The 13,356-nt window shown below is 40.9% G+C and overlaps 1 protein-coding gene across 1 annotated transcript; it reads left to right on the plus strand.

The window, feature by feature from the left end:
• The first annotated feature begins 5,376 nt into the window (after positions 1–5,376).
• On the plus strand, positions 5,377–13,009 carry LOC135180564 (alpha-1-antitrypsin-like). The gene is made up of 5 exons (XM_064153103.1): positions 5,377–5,395; positions 6,889–7,557; positions 8,950–9,220; positions 10,172–10,319; positions 12,065–13,009. The coding sequence occupies exons 2-5, from the start codon at positions 6,906–6,908 to the stop codon at positions 12,272–12,274; spliced, it is 1,281 nt and encodes a 426-aa protein (XP_064009173.1). The 5' UTR covers positions 5,377–5,395; positions 6,889–6,905; the 3' UTR covers positions 12,275–13,009.
• Positions 13,010–13,356: the final 347 nt, after the last annotated feature.

The raw sequence follows: 13,356 nt of genomic DNA on the forward strand, positions 1-13,356 counted from the left end.
ATACAAAGGGATGCATTCCTGCTGACACAAAATTTGGAAAGAGAGACCCAAGCCTGCACTAATGACCTCACTCCCCTATGACCAAAATAGGAGTACACACAGAGAAGGAATATATCTGTCAGATGTGTCACATGAATGGTTGTTTAAAATGAAAGACTATATTCTGATCTAATCCAGTATTGAAGCAGAAAGAGTTTAGCATCTCTCGTGTGATTAGACAGTTTGTATCAGTTTGTATGTCAGGAATGAGAGAAAGAATACAATTTTTTCACTTGTTCTCTTCCTCTGATTCTTATTTTTCCTTAATACTCACATGTTTCTCCACATTTCACCAGTAACAAGGGAATTTTGTATCTAGATAACCGAGTAGGCAGCAATGGATAGGAATTACAGGCATACTCAGGTGCACAATGATTTAAAAAACACTTCCATAGTAAAGGAGCAGATCAGGAGCGGTTGCCAGATAGGTGTTGAAACTAGTAGCAAATAGAAACAAAAGATGGGATGTTGACACAGCTCTCCTCTAGCATCCAAGACCATTTCATTCTTTGTACAGTAGCTGCAAAGGATAATGAAAGCCATCCTCCTCGTGTGCTTACTGGTGGTCGTGTTTCACCTCACTGTCCGTAGCCTGACTAGTACTGACCAACACAATGACCAGTTCAAGGCAACTGACCTCCAGGAGTATCCCCATAAGGGAGATCCTCTTGGGTCCTGCTGATGGATAGTCTCCAGCGACAGGGACTTTGCCTTTCAGTTTTACAAGCAAGTAACCAAACAAGAACGTGGTAAGAATATTTTCTTTTACCCAGATAGTGTCACCACTGCCTTGGCCTTGATGCCTTTGTATTTCCAAGCCACTAGCTAGGCACAGGTGCTGGCAGTTCTGGCCTTTGACACCACTGACAAGTGAGAAGAAATAGAGGACACCTTTCATCCCCTCCTCCTCTTGTCATTACTTGTAATTCTGTGAGCTGTACATGTCATTTCTAAGTTATCATACTACTATATTTAAGGGGTTTGTGTATGGTCTTATCTACTTGACTTTGATGTATCTTTTGGAAAAAGAAGTTCAAGCTACAATCCAATGTGAGAGTAAGTTTTTGGTCTTACAGTCCACCTGAAACTTAAAAAAACTTTGTAACTAGTTTTGAAAAGCCTCAGCAATATCAAGCAGGCCTACAATTAGGACATCCTCACCCAGGAACTTGATGGAAAATATATCAGTAAAACCTGAGATGAACTCCCAGTGAGAGAGAGATTACTCATCTTGAATATTAAATTGTTGCTTGATTGACTCCAATGGAATTCACATCAGGCCTCAGATGCTTGTATGCTCTTGCAAACACATTTCCTTTGAGTTCTAGGAGATTAGGTACAGAGAAAGCAGAAAAACTAAAGTAGCATTTTCTGCAAACTGAAGAAAGCCAGCACATTAGTGGAAGTATCTGTTATGAGAAAAGGATTTGTGTGCTGGAAATAAAAGAACTTTATTTCCTTCTGGGATATAAACCAGAATCAAATAATAATATTATTAGATTCTGTTAGTATATCTTTCATCTTGCAATCTGTGCCTTCGTATGAAATTTTGATTCAGAGATTCCTATTGCATTGCTTAAAGAAGCTGGAAACAAAGCAGAAAAACTCCACCTTTTATTCCTGGTTTTATCTTTGACTATTTGCTTACCCTTCAGATTTTCTCTTTCTGTCAGTCATGCTGGCTTTTTAAATTGAGCCACAAGAATTTCCCTCTTCTGAGGTGAAGAGATTCATAAGACAGGGAGATCATTTTTGGGGTGCCCTTTAAGGAAACAGAGAAAAACACAGAGGACTTGATTTTCATTCTAACTACAAAAAAAAAAAAAAAAAAAAAGTTGCAATTGTGCTAATCTCCTAATTTTTATGGAGTTATCTATGTCAAGAAGTTTATTCATATGAACTTTTGCAGACAGATCTTGAGTGATACATCTTTGTATGGCAACTGGAAATGGCTGCATAAGTTCATATTTCTCTTGCTCAATCCTTATCATCTTGCTGATGTTGTCTTTCCACAGTAAGAAATAGTTTGCTCTGTAAAACCAAGAAATAAAACTCACAAAGCTGTTGTACAATACCCTGACAATCAAGTAGCAACAGGAGTAAGTTAACAACATGGGGTGAAACTGCTCCTTTAAGGAGGAACCAAGACATTGCATAATGGAGCAGAGACAGTGGCAGACAGTAAGGAAGAAGATAATGAAATTGTTCCTTAATCCCTTCCATATAAGCTGTTATCATCTAAAGGGACAAGCGCACATAACCCTTTGATATGGCTTTCCTAACTCCTGGGTCAGGAGTCCCTCTGTTCCAGTCACTGCTTTTCTAGAGGCATCCAGGAGCTCCATACCCTCCTCTGTTTATTTCCCCTGGATGGATCCCCTTCCTGTAAAACTCTGTGCTGACTTTTCAGTTTGGTCTCACATTTCACAGTGACTTCTGTTCTGGGGACATAGCCATTTGCACCAGCAGAAATATGGAGAGAAGTAACAAGCTACTTTTGCCTCCCTGAATTCTCAGCCATTGCCACCTGGCAGCTATGCCAGTGAGACCCATGTGTGCTGATTCACTCTTGCATTGCATTCAACAGGAGAGATTTATGCTTTCCAAGAGTCTGTTTCTGATGGGTATGACCTAAGGGAATTTTTCAAAGGACTAAGTGTGACTGATGCACTCATTAGCCATGATGATCTGTCTGGAATTGTTGAGAAGTTGAACCATTAGAAATTTTGTTGTGGTAGGCCTAAGCAGGCCAAAATAAGTTTATACATGTCCTGGCTTGCCCAGACATGTTTTTCTGCTCTCCCTCCTCCTGTTTTGGGGAGAAGCAACCACAGGAAATAGGACAAAGAACCTGGAGCCACTGAGTTTAAGGACTCTGGCCTGCCCAGACATGTTTGCATCCCGTGATAAACAAGATACACACGTTTAGCTTGTGCCTGCCTCATTCAAGGCCTATGCTTTTCCCAAATTTGGGTAAAGCAAGCCCACAATTTTACCTAATATGGTCAAGCTTGACTAACTGCCATTCTTATTGCTTATTCTGGGTCCAAAGGTCCATTAGTCTCTGGCTACATTGATAAAAAGAGATATGCAGGTAAACACAACGTGCTTTCCTGCTGTATTTGTGCCTGCTGCTGCCTGCTGCCACTCTATGCTAAGCTATAAGCTAGCTCTGCCAGAAAGTAACAAGCCCTGATACTAGGGATTTGTTTGCCTGGAATCTGTCTGCCTCAAGTTTATCAGGAACGGGCTCTAAATGTTTCCATGCGATTGGCCTGCATAGCCAGAGTGACATTGTGCTACGGCTGCACATCACAAAGCATCCTGCCTACACCTGAAAGTCTCCTGCCAAGATGGGAAGTCCTGGATACACAGATCATCCAGAGGAGAAAAGTTAACGTCAGAGACAGTCTGCCTCCTTTCCCCAGAAGCCTGGGAAGGATCAGAAGTCTCAGCAGCTGACAAGACAGTAACAGAATTTCCTTAAAGCATTTAGGTACTATCTGAAGCTGTAGCTAGCCTCATGAATCAGGAGATAATTTTGTGAGTAAATACTTAAAGCCTCTTGCAATTCACCATTGCCTTCTAACATAAGCAGAAAGAAGCTCCTTGAGTCCATCGAGTGGGCATGCAGTATATTGTCTGCAAGTGGTACACTGACTGCAAGAACCTTCTCTTCTAGTTCAATTAATGGTTATATATTTTTCTATTTATTTCTAGATCCTCTAGTTATTCCTTTGTATGTTTCCATGACTGTGTGAAGAACTGATTATTATTAAAACTAGTGGTCAGGGGTAGTGAAATTTCTGGATATCAAAATTAATAAGTAATATTAATTTTGGAAAAATATCATCTTGCATTCATTAGTTAGCTCTCTACAACGTATTTGTGGACAAAGACTAATTTGTGAGTCTGATGTAACTGCTGGTCTTAAGCTTGCCTAGGAAGACTTGGGCCAGGGTCAGAGAAGCTGGTGTCTGGGCATGGTGAACAGGAACAGCAGCAAATTTACACTTTTCCCCTGACATACTGAGTCTTGCTGCATGTCCTCAGAGAAAAGAGAGGAATCATTGCAGAGGTTCTGCTCTTCCCTCCTGATGAAAACAGTGGCATTCTTAAGACAGTTAGCCAAGTGTTAGGGCTGGGTGGAAAAATTCATACAACCTATGCAGGCAGGCCCAGACTTGAGAAAAGTAGCTTGCTTTTGCTAGAGTTAAGCAACAGCATACTTGCTTCTGTTGAACCTTGGTCATTTTACATAATACTGCAATGAAGATTTGGGGTACTTGCACATATCCTGATGAAACAAAGACCCTTTCTGTGGAAATATGTTCTGAACAACTCTGCCTCTGTCTTTTAAGAGACGGCAGTCACACAGCAATAACCATGCTGTGTTCATGGGTAGATTCATATGTGCATCTACACTGCAGATTTACCTGGAGTGAAATGATGTACATTCAATGGAAATAATCAGTCATTGCTAATTAGGATGAATACCATGTATGTCATCTTATAAATGTCTAAATTCGGGCATTTTCTCTCAGCTCCCTCTGAGAGGAATCCCAAGTCACATACAGTATGCATAGAAATCCTGCCTACCCAGTGTGCATGTAGCAAGGTGTGAAGAAGATCTATTTTCTCCAGATGACATGGTAGACTGCTCATTTCATTCTTCCATTTGTCTTCTAATTTTTGCTATTTTCCAAACCATGCTAATACTTTAATTTTCTCTTCAGTAGTTTATTAAAATAATCACCAAAGGCCTCTCAAAAGAGCTAACCAGTGCCTCTGACTATGCTTTATCTAATAGTTTAACAAGTCCTTCTAATATCACCAGTTAGGGCAAACCTGCATTGTGCACTTCAGAGCAACAGAGATACTGAGCTGTTCTTGACAAAACTTGGATACTGCCTTCGATACTCAATTAACTGGCATAATTGGATTGGGATCTTCCATGCAGGAAGTTCAATGGAACACATCATCATATTTATAAACAGACATTGCTTTGGTGCTATCACAGGTTTCCAGTTCTTCCTGGAACCAAAGATCATTTACCAGGGTTACGCCAGGCTACCTTGTAAGGCTCTTTTGAGCACAATTTACTTTGAGTCCAAAAGTAGCAAGGTTATTCCTTTTTATCTCCCTTCAGAGCCCTAGGTGCTGGCATCATTCCATCTATATGATGGGAAGAGATGTCTACAATGTTTGATGTCCAGAAAATAACAGCTTACTCAGTCTTTGCTCTGCAAATAAATCTTATTTGCTCTGTTTAATATTTACCAATAGGCATTAATTTAATACTCCCCTACTAAATGAAGGATAGGAAAGAAGCACTGTGAGAGAGAGGTCCAACACCGTAAGTACCATATTATACTTTATTACAAGTCTTTCATTTCATGTTAACTGTGATATCTGCCATTTATAGCAAAAGATTTGATTCTGAGATGAATCTATTTCATAAAGTAATTAGAAATTATTTTAGCTTCTGCCAGCACGTTTCAATGTTGGAAGCAGCATTCAATCAGTGATTCAGCTACTAGGTATAGAGGCAGGATGAGTGGGACATGAGATCCAAGATGAAAATTCATTAGTCAATATCGTGGGGGGGGGAACAAAACCCTGTTTCTGCTCCCAGAGGAGTAAATGTAGTTGCAGTGTTCTGACTACTCCAGGCTGATTCAGGGCTAATGAGAGTAGCATCCCTGTACCTCCAGTGTGCTTAAAGACCAACCTACTTGCAGTCAAATGGCCTGGAAGAGAAATTAGTCTCTTCAAAAGCAGATTTGGGGAACTATGAAAATCATTCTTACCAGACCAAAATTTATTGCCTGCATTTAGGATGCCTCTTTTTGTTGCCTTTTTTTTAAGACCTGATGTTTTTGAGCAAATATTTTAAACATGCTGAGCACAGCTCTTCTAATCAACATTTATACCTTTAGTGTCTCAGCTTACAACTCTATGGTTTCATATAAGACAGCCAGTAAAAGGGGAACCCAGAATTCGCAACCCTCTCTGAAAAGTTTGATGTAGGAACTAAACCTGGAATTAAACACACAGCCTGAGGCAGACCTTGGGGCAGAATCTTAATGCACATAGTCTCCATTTTCCTGCAGGCCACAGCCTGGTTTATGTTTTTGAGTTTCTGTCATTTGAGATAATTTAGGTGAGGCATCATATGAAGAACATTCTTCTCCAGTATATTCCATGGTTCTTCCTCTGAAAGCACAGACGAGAGACTGTGGAGTTATGTGGAATTGTCTTATGTCAGTTGAAGAAGTCATCAAATTGCCCATACACAGCAAAGAAGATTCCATTACAGTTTTTCCTGAGTTCTTGAGTCTTGGGCTTTGCAACCTTATGGATAGCTCACGTGCAGTAGAGACAGTCAATAAACTTTCTTGATTTATCCTCAATTTGCTCAATCATTTAAGGTAATGTTTTGGACAAATAGAGTTCTTGAGTTCACAGATACTATGACAATTTAAGGGATTGAATGTTTAGATGGGTCTTATTCACAGCTATAACTGACATTATTCCTGCATCACTGCCGTGCTTGAAAATCCAAGTCATAACAAAACCATAGGTACTACAAAAACATATCAGCAACAGTTGGTCCCTCTACCAAAGCACTTCCCAAAAGGGGAACACAGCCACGCATCCAAAGGCACTTTGGAGTGCAATGAGGCCATGGATGCCACATTAATATCTTCCTTTCTTTGCTCATTGGTCAGTTTCTGAAGAGAGCAGTAATTCTAAAGACTGCTATCTGAAATAGAATACAAAATCTAATTTTATGTAGGCAAGATCAAATTCTCTGGATCTAAGAGTTGCTCTATACTTTCTTCACAGAACTATTGAGAAGGAAGATGAAGTCTGCATTGTGCTTGTGTCTGTTGCTTCTTGGACTTCAAGTCCAGGGTCACCATAGACCCAACCTCGATGAACAGCAGGAACAAAAAAAGTCCCATTCTCTGAAAGACCTTTCCAAGGATGAAGGTGAAAACTTGGCTCATGCCAAGATAACCCGCAGCAATGCTGACTTTGCATTTAAGTTTTACAGGCAGGTCAGCGAGGAGGCAAGCAACAAGAACATTTTCTTCTCTCCTATGAGCATTTCCATTGCGTTTGCTATGCTTACCCTGGGGGCCAGATCAGACACTCTCAGTCAGCTGCACAATGCCCTCGTCTTCAACCTAACAGAGATGGAGGAACGGGAGATCCATGAGGGATTTCAGCATGTCCTCCAATTGCTGAATGATCCTCAGCAAGAAGTCCAGTTGAGCTTGGGCAATACTCTGTTCGTAGATCATCAACTGAAACTGCTCCAGAAATTTTTGGATGATGCCAGAAATTTTTATTATTCAGAAACTATTTCTACTAACTTCCAGAATCTTGCAGAGGCTGAGAAGGAAATCAATAAGCATATAGAAACAAAAACCCATGGGAAAATTGTTGATTTCCTCAAAGATCTTGATGAGGATACCATGATGGTTTTGATTAACTACATTTTCTTTAAAGGTGAGTGACAAACATGGGTAGCAGTTATGCACATAAGTTCTATAAGTGCTATCCAGATCTAAGAAACATTAGTTTTTTTTCATATTGTGAATTATAGAATCATAGAATCAACCAGGTTGGAAGAGGCCTCCAAAATCATCCAGTCCAACCTATCCCCCCAGCCCTATCCTGTCAACTAAACCATGGCACTAAGTGCCTCAGCCAGTCTTTTCTTGAACACCTCCAGGGACGGTGCCTCCACCACCTCCCTGGGCAGCCCATTCCAATGGCAAATCTCTCTCTCTGGCAAGAACTTCCTCCTAACATCCAGCCTAGACCTCCCTCAACACAACTTGAGACTCTGTCCCCTTGTTCTATTGCTGGTTGCCTGGCAGAAGAGGCCACCCCCCACCTGGCTGCAGCCTCCCTTCAGGTAGTTGTAGACAGCAATGAGGTCACCCCTGAACCTCCTCTTCTCCAGGCTAAACAACTCCCAGCTCCCTCAGCCTCTCCTCATAGGGTTTGTGTTCCAGGCCTTTCACGCAGCTTTGTTGCCCTTCTCTGGACACCTTCCAGCACCTCAATATCTGTCTTGAATTGAGGGGCCCAGAACTGGACACAGTACTCAAGGTGTGGCCTGAGTGCTATCATCTAATTTAAAATATGTCTTTCTACTTTTAAATGACCTAAGGTAATATTTGAAAGCTATGTGTTAAGATTATTTTTATATGAATGTTAAAAGAAAGAAAAGAAAGGAAAAGAAAGGAAAAGAAAGGAAAAGAAAGGAAAAGAAAAGAAAAGAAAAGAAAAGAAAAGAAAAGAAAAGAAAAGAAAAGAAAAGAAAAGAAAAGAAAAGAAAAGAAAAGAAAAGAAAAGAAAAGAAAAGAAAAGAAAAGAAAAGAAAAGAAAAGAAAAGAAAAGAAAAGAAAAGAAAAGAGATAAGATCAACAATGTACTGATTAATGTCATATCAGTTTTAAACCAGATTTAGATCCTGAAACATTCAGTAAGGGTGAACATGGGAATTTATGATCATTGTTCAATGGCACAGATGTTTGTCTGTGCAGGACATGCTCAAACATGGATGACACTTTGATGAAAAATACAAGCCTGGAGCTTGTATAATGTGAGTCTGTGCAATTTTTACCAGTTTGTATTAGCAGGCAAAATCTCCTATCTTTTCCATGGCAACTCTTAGCCTATATTTCTCTTGTGTAATTTTTATTACAGCCATTGAAATGATCTATAGCATTTCTCCATAGAGTGGGAATAAGCATCCTTTAACTGAGATGGGCTTATTGTTGCCTTTACAGTTCAAATACACTGTTTTAAACATGAGCTAATGTGGCATACCTCTATTAGTCCTTTTTTTTTTCAGCTTATTCAATATTATACTCATTCTTTTGTCAAAAGGCTACTGGGAAAACCCTTTCAATGAACGGGCCACTGCAGACGGTGACTTCTTCTTGGATAACAAGAATTCTGTTAAAGTGAAAATGATGCATCAGAAAGACTTCTTTAATGTCCATAGGGATGAGAAGTTGTCTTGCTGGGTAGTAGAAATCCCATACAAAGGAAATGCTGCTGCATTGTTTATTCTGCCTGATGAAGGGGCAATGAAGCAGGTGGAAGATGCTCTGGTAAAAGAAACAGTGTCTAACTGGACTCAGTCATTTCAAAACAGGTAATCTTTTAACTGCTGCTTTGTTTACCAGGGAAGTAAAGCTCAGGATGCCACAGTGAGTTGCTAAACTCAGCTCTGAGAAACAAGCATTGCATTGTTTCTTTACGTAAGGTAAAATCTCAGGCACTTTCATACCTAAGGGAAACCCTCTACTCGACTGCCTGATTCACAGCAAGTGGGAGTGCTACCAGCTGTGAAAATCCTGCATATGGCTACACTGCCCTCAGGAACCTGTCTTGAGTAGGAAGATTCCAGTTCAGTATAAAATATCATTTACTTTTCTCCAGTCTGGATGATGCTTTCCAGACAGTCACTTTCATAATCCAGCTCAAGGTCCCTTTACCACTGACCAGACTGGCTGGTAGCCCTGTTGGAACAAGTCCAGAAAAGGGCCACAGAATTGATCAAAGATATGGAACACCGCTCCTGTGAAAACAGGCTAAGAGAGCTGAGGTTAGTTAGGCTGGAGAAGAGAAGGTTCCACAGTGAATTTGTTGCACCCTTTCAATATTGGAAGTGGGCCTATGGGAGAGATAGGGATAGTCTCTAGCAGGGCGTGTTGCCATAGAACAAGGCATAATGGCTTTAAACTGAGAGAAGACAGATTTAGGCTAGATAAAAGGAAAACCATTTTTACAATGAGGTTGCTGAACTGCTGGAACAGGATACCAAGAAAGGTGGTAGATGGCCCACCTCTGGGAACATTCAAGGTCAGGCTTGATGGGGCTCTGAGCAGTCTGATCCGGTGAGAGACAGCTCTGCTTACTGGAGGGCAGTTGGACTAGAAGACCATTCTATGAGTCCATGCTTCTCTAACATCAAATTTATCACTGTCTTAGAAAGCCAAGCCTTAGATACGCAGGTGTTTGCAGTGACTATATACCTGCAACAGCTATTGCCCCGAGGGATCTTGCAATAATAAACTTACATTTTCCTTCTATTTTTCAACAGGAGAATCTACCTGGACCTACCAAAATTCTCTGTCTCTGGCTCCTATGATCTTAAGAGACTGTTTATGAAAATGGGTGCGACAGAGGTGTTCAGTAACAGCGCTGATCTCTCTGGAATATCAGAACGTACTCTTCTGAAGGTTTCCAGAGTAAGTATGCAATGAAGATAGTAATCGAGAGATGTGCCTGCCTTAGTTACATGGGGGTTTTGTATCTGCAAATAGGCTGCTACCACTTCTGGGGAATCACAACTCACCAATGGTAATAAAGGAAGAAGAAAAAGAGGTTGGGGATTGAATGGTTGTTGTTCCTACAGTTTAATTTCAATTATCTCTGAAGAAGAAAACAGAACTGGAAAGTATAACAGGAATAATTTCACAAAAAGCTGATGTGAAATGATTAACAAACGATGAGTCATATTTATAAGCTTGGGAATAACCATTCTTATCCTATGTATAGACCTTTCATTACTGCATTAGCTGACCACCTCAGAAGTATACATGGACAGCCGATTTGTGGGACTGGTTTGCCTCATTTCACAAACAGGAAAGTGGGATGTAGATAAGTGAAGTCATTTCCCTAGAGTCTCAGACAATACATGCCCTGTATCATGAGGGAAGTGATCCTTCACCTCTGTACTTGTGAGCCAACATCTGGAGTAGTCTATATCCAGTTTGGGGCTGCCTATTGGAAGGAATATATGGACATACTAGAGCAGAGTGAGCCCAGTGGAAGGTAAGAAAGATGGTTATGTGGCTGGAGCACGTAACCAAGAAGAAGCTGGAAGACTTGGAGTTGTTCATCTAGCAGAAAGGAAGATGAAGGGAGTTTCTTAATGCAGTCTACAGACACCTATTATGAGGGCTTGAAGAAGGCAGACTCAGACCCTTCTCATAAAATGTACATTGACAATAGATGATGAACACAAGAGAGAAAATGGGGAATGCTCATCAGATATTATGAAAAAAAAAAGTCACCATGAGAGTGAACAAAAACTAGGATGGTTTACCCAGAGGCTAGGAAAATTCAGTCTTTGGACATACTGAAACCCTGACTGGATGAGACCCTGAGAAACCTTATGTGGTGTCAGAGCTGACACAGTGCAGAGTAGCTGGTCGATCATAATGGATGATCTCCAGAAGTCCTTGGAACTATATTGTTTAATGTTCTTATGGTTCCTCACACTGAATAATACCTTCTTACATGTGTAAGCACCTGGATTACAGATGCAGACAAGTAAATAGATGAAGGGTAGCAAGACCTTATGAGAGGACATTTCAGAGGCCTTGTGGACAATGAATTAAAAAAATGAAAGGCTGACTAAAGACAATGGAATAAGATCACATGAATTTGGAAATACGAATTTGCTGCACCTACCACAGAAAAACCTGTAAAGTCATATCAGTGGGCTGTGTGGCAGAAAGACATCCTATAAATTCATGCAAAGTGGTTTTTTTTCTTCTGTGCTAAACTCTTACTCTGAGAAACAATAGAACAGTAAACATTTCACATGTTGCTCAGTCTCTGCAAGCAGCCAATCACGACTCTGCCAGAGTGTTGAAGAAAACTCTCCCTGAACTCAGAACAAACTTTGATCATCTGGGTGCTAGGTTGGACTGGATGATCTTGGAGGTCTCTTCCAACCTGGTTGATTCTATGATTCTATGATTCTATGATCTGGGGAAGGCTGGCCATAAGTATCTTTTTCATAGAATCATAGAATCAACCAGGTTGGAAGAGACCTCCAAAATCATCCAGTTTTTGACACCAGTTCTACATACATTCTGTGTTTTCATTTAAAAACTGCCTTCTCTCAATGTTGAAGCAAGCAAGTCTATCCCCTTCTGTTTCCTACCCTGGTGTACATAAATTTTTCTCTTTTCTTGTCTTGCAGGCACTTCACAAGGCTGTGGTAGATGTTAGAGAGAATGGCACAGAGGCTGCTGCAGTGACCGTGGTAGAAATTGTACGATTGACTTCAATGCTTTCTTCTCCTCCTCACATCACATTCAACAGAGCCTTCCTGATGATGATTGTTGACAAACCCACCCGTAGCATCCTCTTCATGGGAAAAATTGTGAACCCAGCTAGCAAGGAAGATTAGGCCAGAGCTCTTGTGATCTCAAGTGCAGAGAAGAGAGCTTGTGCTCATCCCAGGGACATCTTTGCAAAAAAAGGGACTGTAATTCCTTCCTAACTAACAAATAAATCCATATTACATGAAGTTTTTCTTCACTTACAGAGAGTTGGGAACAAGCATGAGTGGGCCATGTTTAAAAAATCATAGAATCTTAGGATGCATTGGTTGAAAGAGCATGATGACCTTTAAAGGTCATCTAGTCCACTCCTCTGTGATAAGTAGTGGCATCCTCAATTAGGTCAGGTTGCTCAGAGTCCCATCAAGCCTGTCTCCTGGGGTGGGGCCTCTACCACCTCCAGTGCTCCACCATCCTCATAGTAAAGGACTTTTTCATCTGTGGTGTCTTAAACAGATGAACATCTCCCTACCTCATTCACTCATCATCAGTTCCATGATCTCTTCCTTGCATACCGATAAAGCTTCCTACTCCTGAGAAAATCCTAATGCTGACCACTTCCTGCATAACAAGTCCTCAGCCCAGAAATCACTAATGTATCCCCTTCAGTTGAGGAACCATCCTTTACTTCCCTCTCATTCCACTGCCAGTCCTAGGAGGGCTTTGTCTTTGAGGTCTCTCCAGGACTCAGTGGCTAAGAAGGGAAACAAAAACACAGACATGCTAAGACTTTCCTCTCCTAGATGGCAGATACCCCTGGTTAAAGAATAAACATTTTACTTCCAACCTGATAACTCCTACCACCTCCAAGTTCTTGCTCCCATCTCCATTCCTTGTTAGTTACTTCACTGTAAAGGGCTCAATATTTCTGGCAGGGCAAAAATGTAGGTTCTGTATCAGTGAAAGCTGCACATCATTGCACAAATGGTTATCCTTTATGGTCTTGTGCATGTACAATAATGCCTTGTCTCCCTGGGAGAAGTGGACATGGCAAAATCCACCCTCTGGAGACGTGGATATGGCAAAATCCACCCTCTGGTTCTAGACACTGGTAATATCAACCTGTGACATCATGTCTCCATTGTCCAAATGCCAGCTAACCATGCTGCTCTCCACCTGCTTCTGCAAGCATGGGCTGATGACAAACACT

The sequence above is a fragment of the Pogoniulus pusillus genome, chromosome 1 (assembly GCF_015220805.1).
Source record: "Pogoniulus pusillus isolate bPogPus1 chromosome 1, bPogPus1.pri, whole genome shotgun sequence".
NCBI classification, from domain to species: Eukaryota; Metazoa; Chordata; class Aves; order Piciformes; family Lybiidae; genus Pogoniulus; species Pogoniulus pusillus.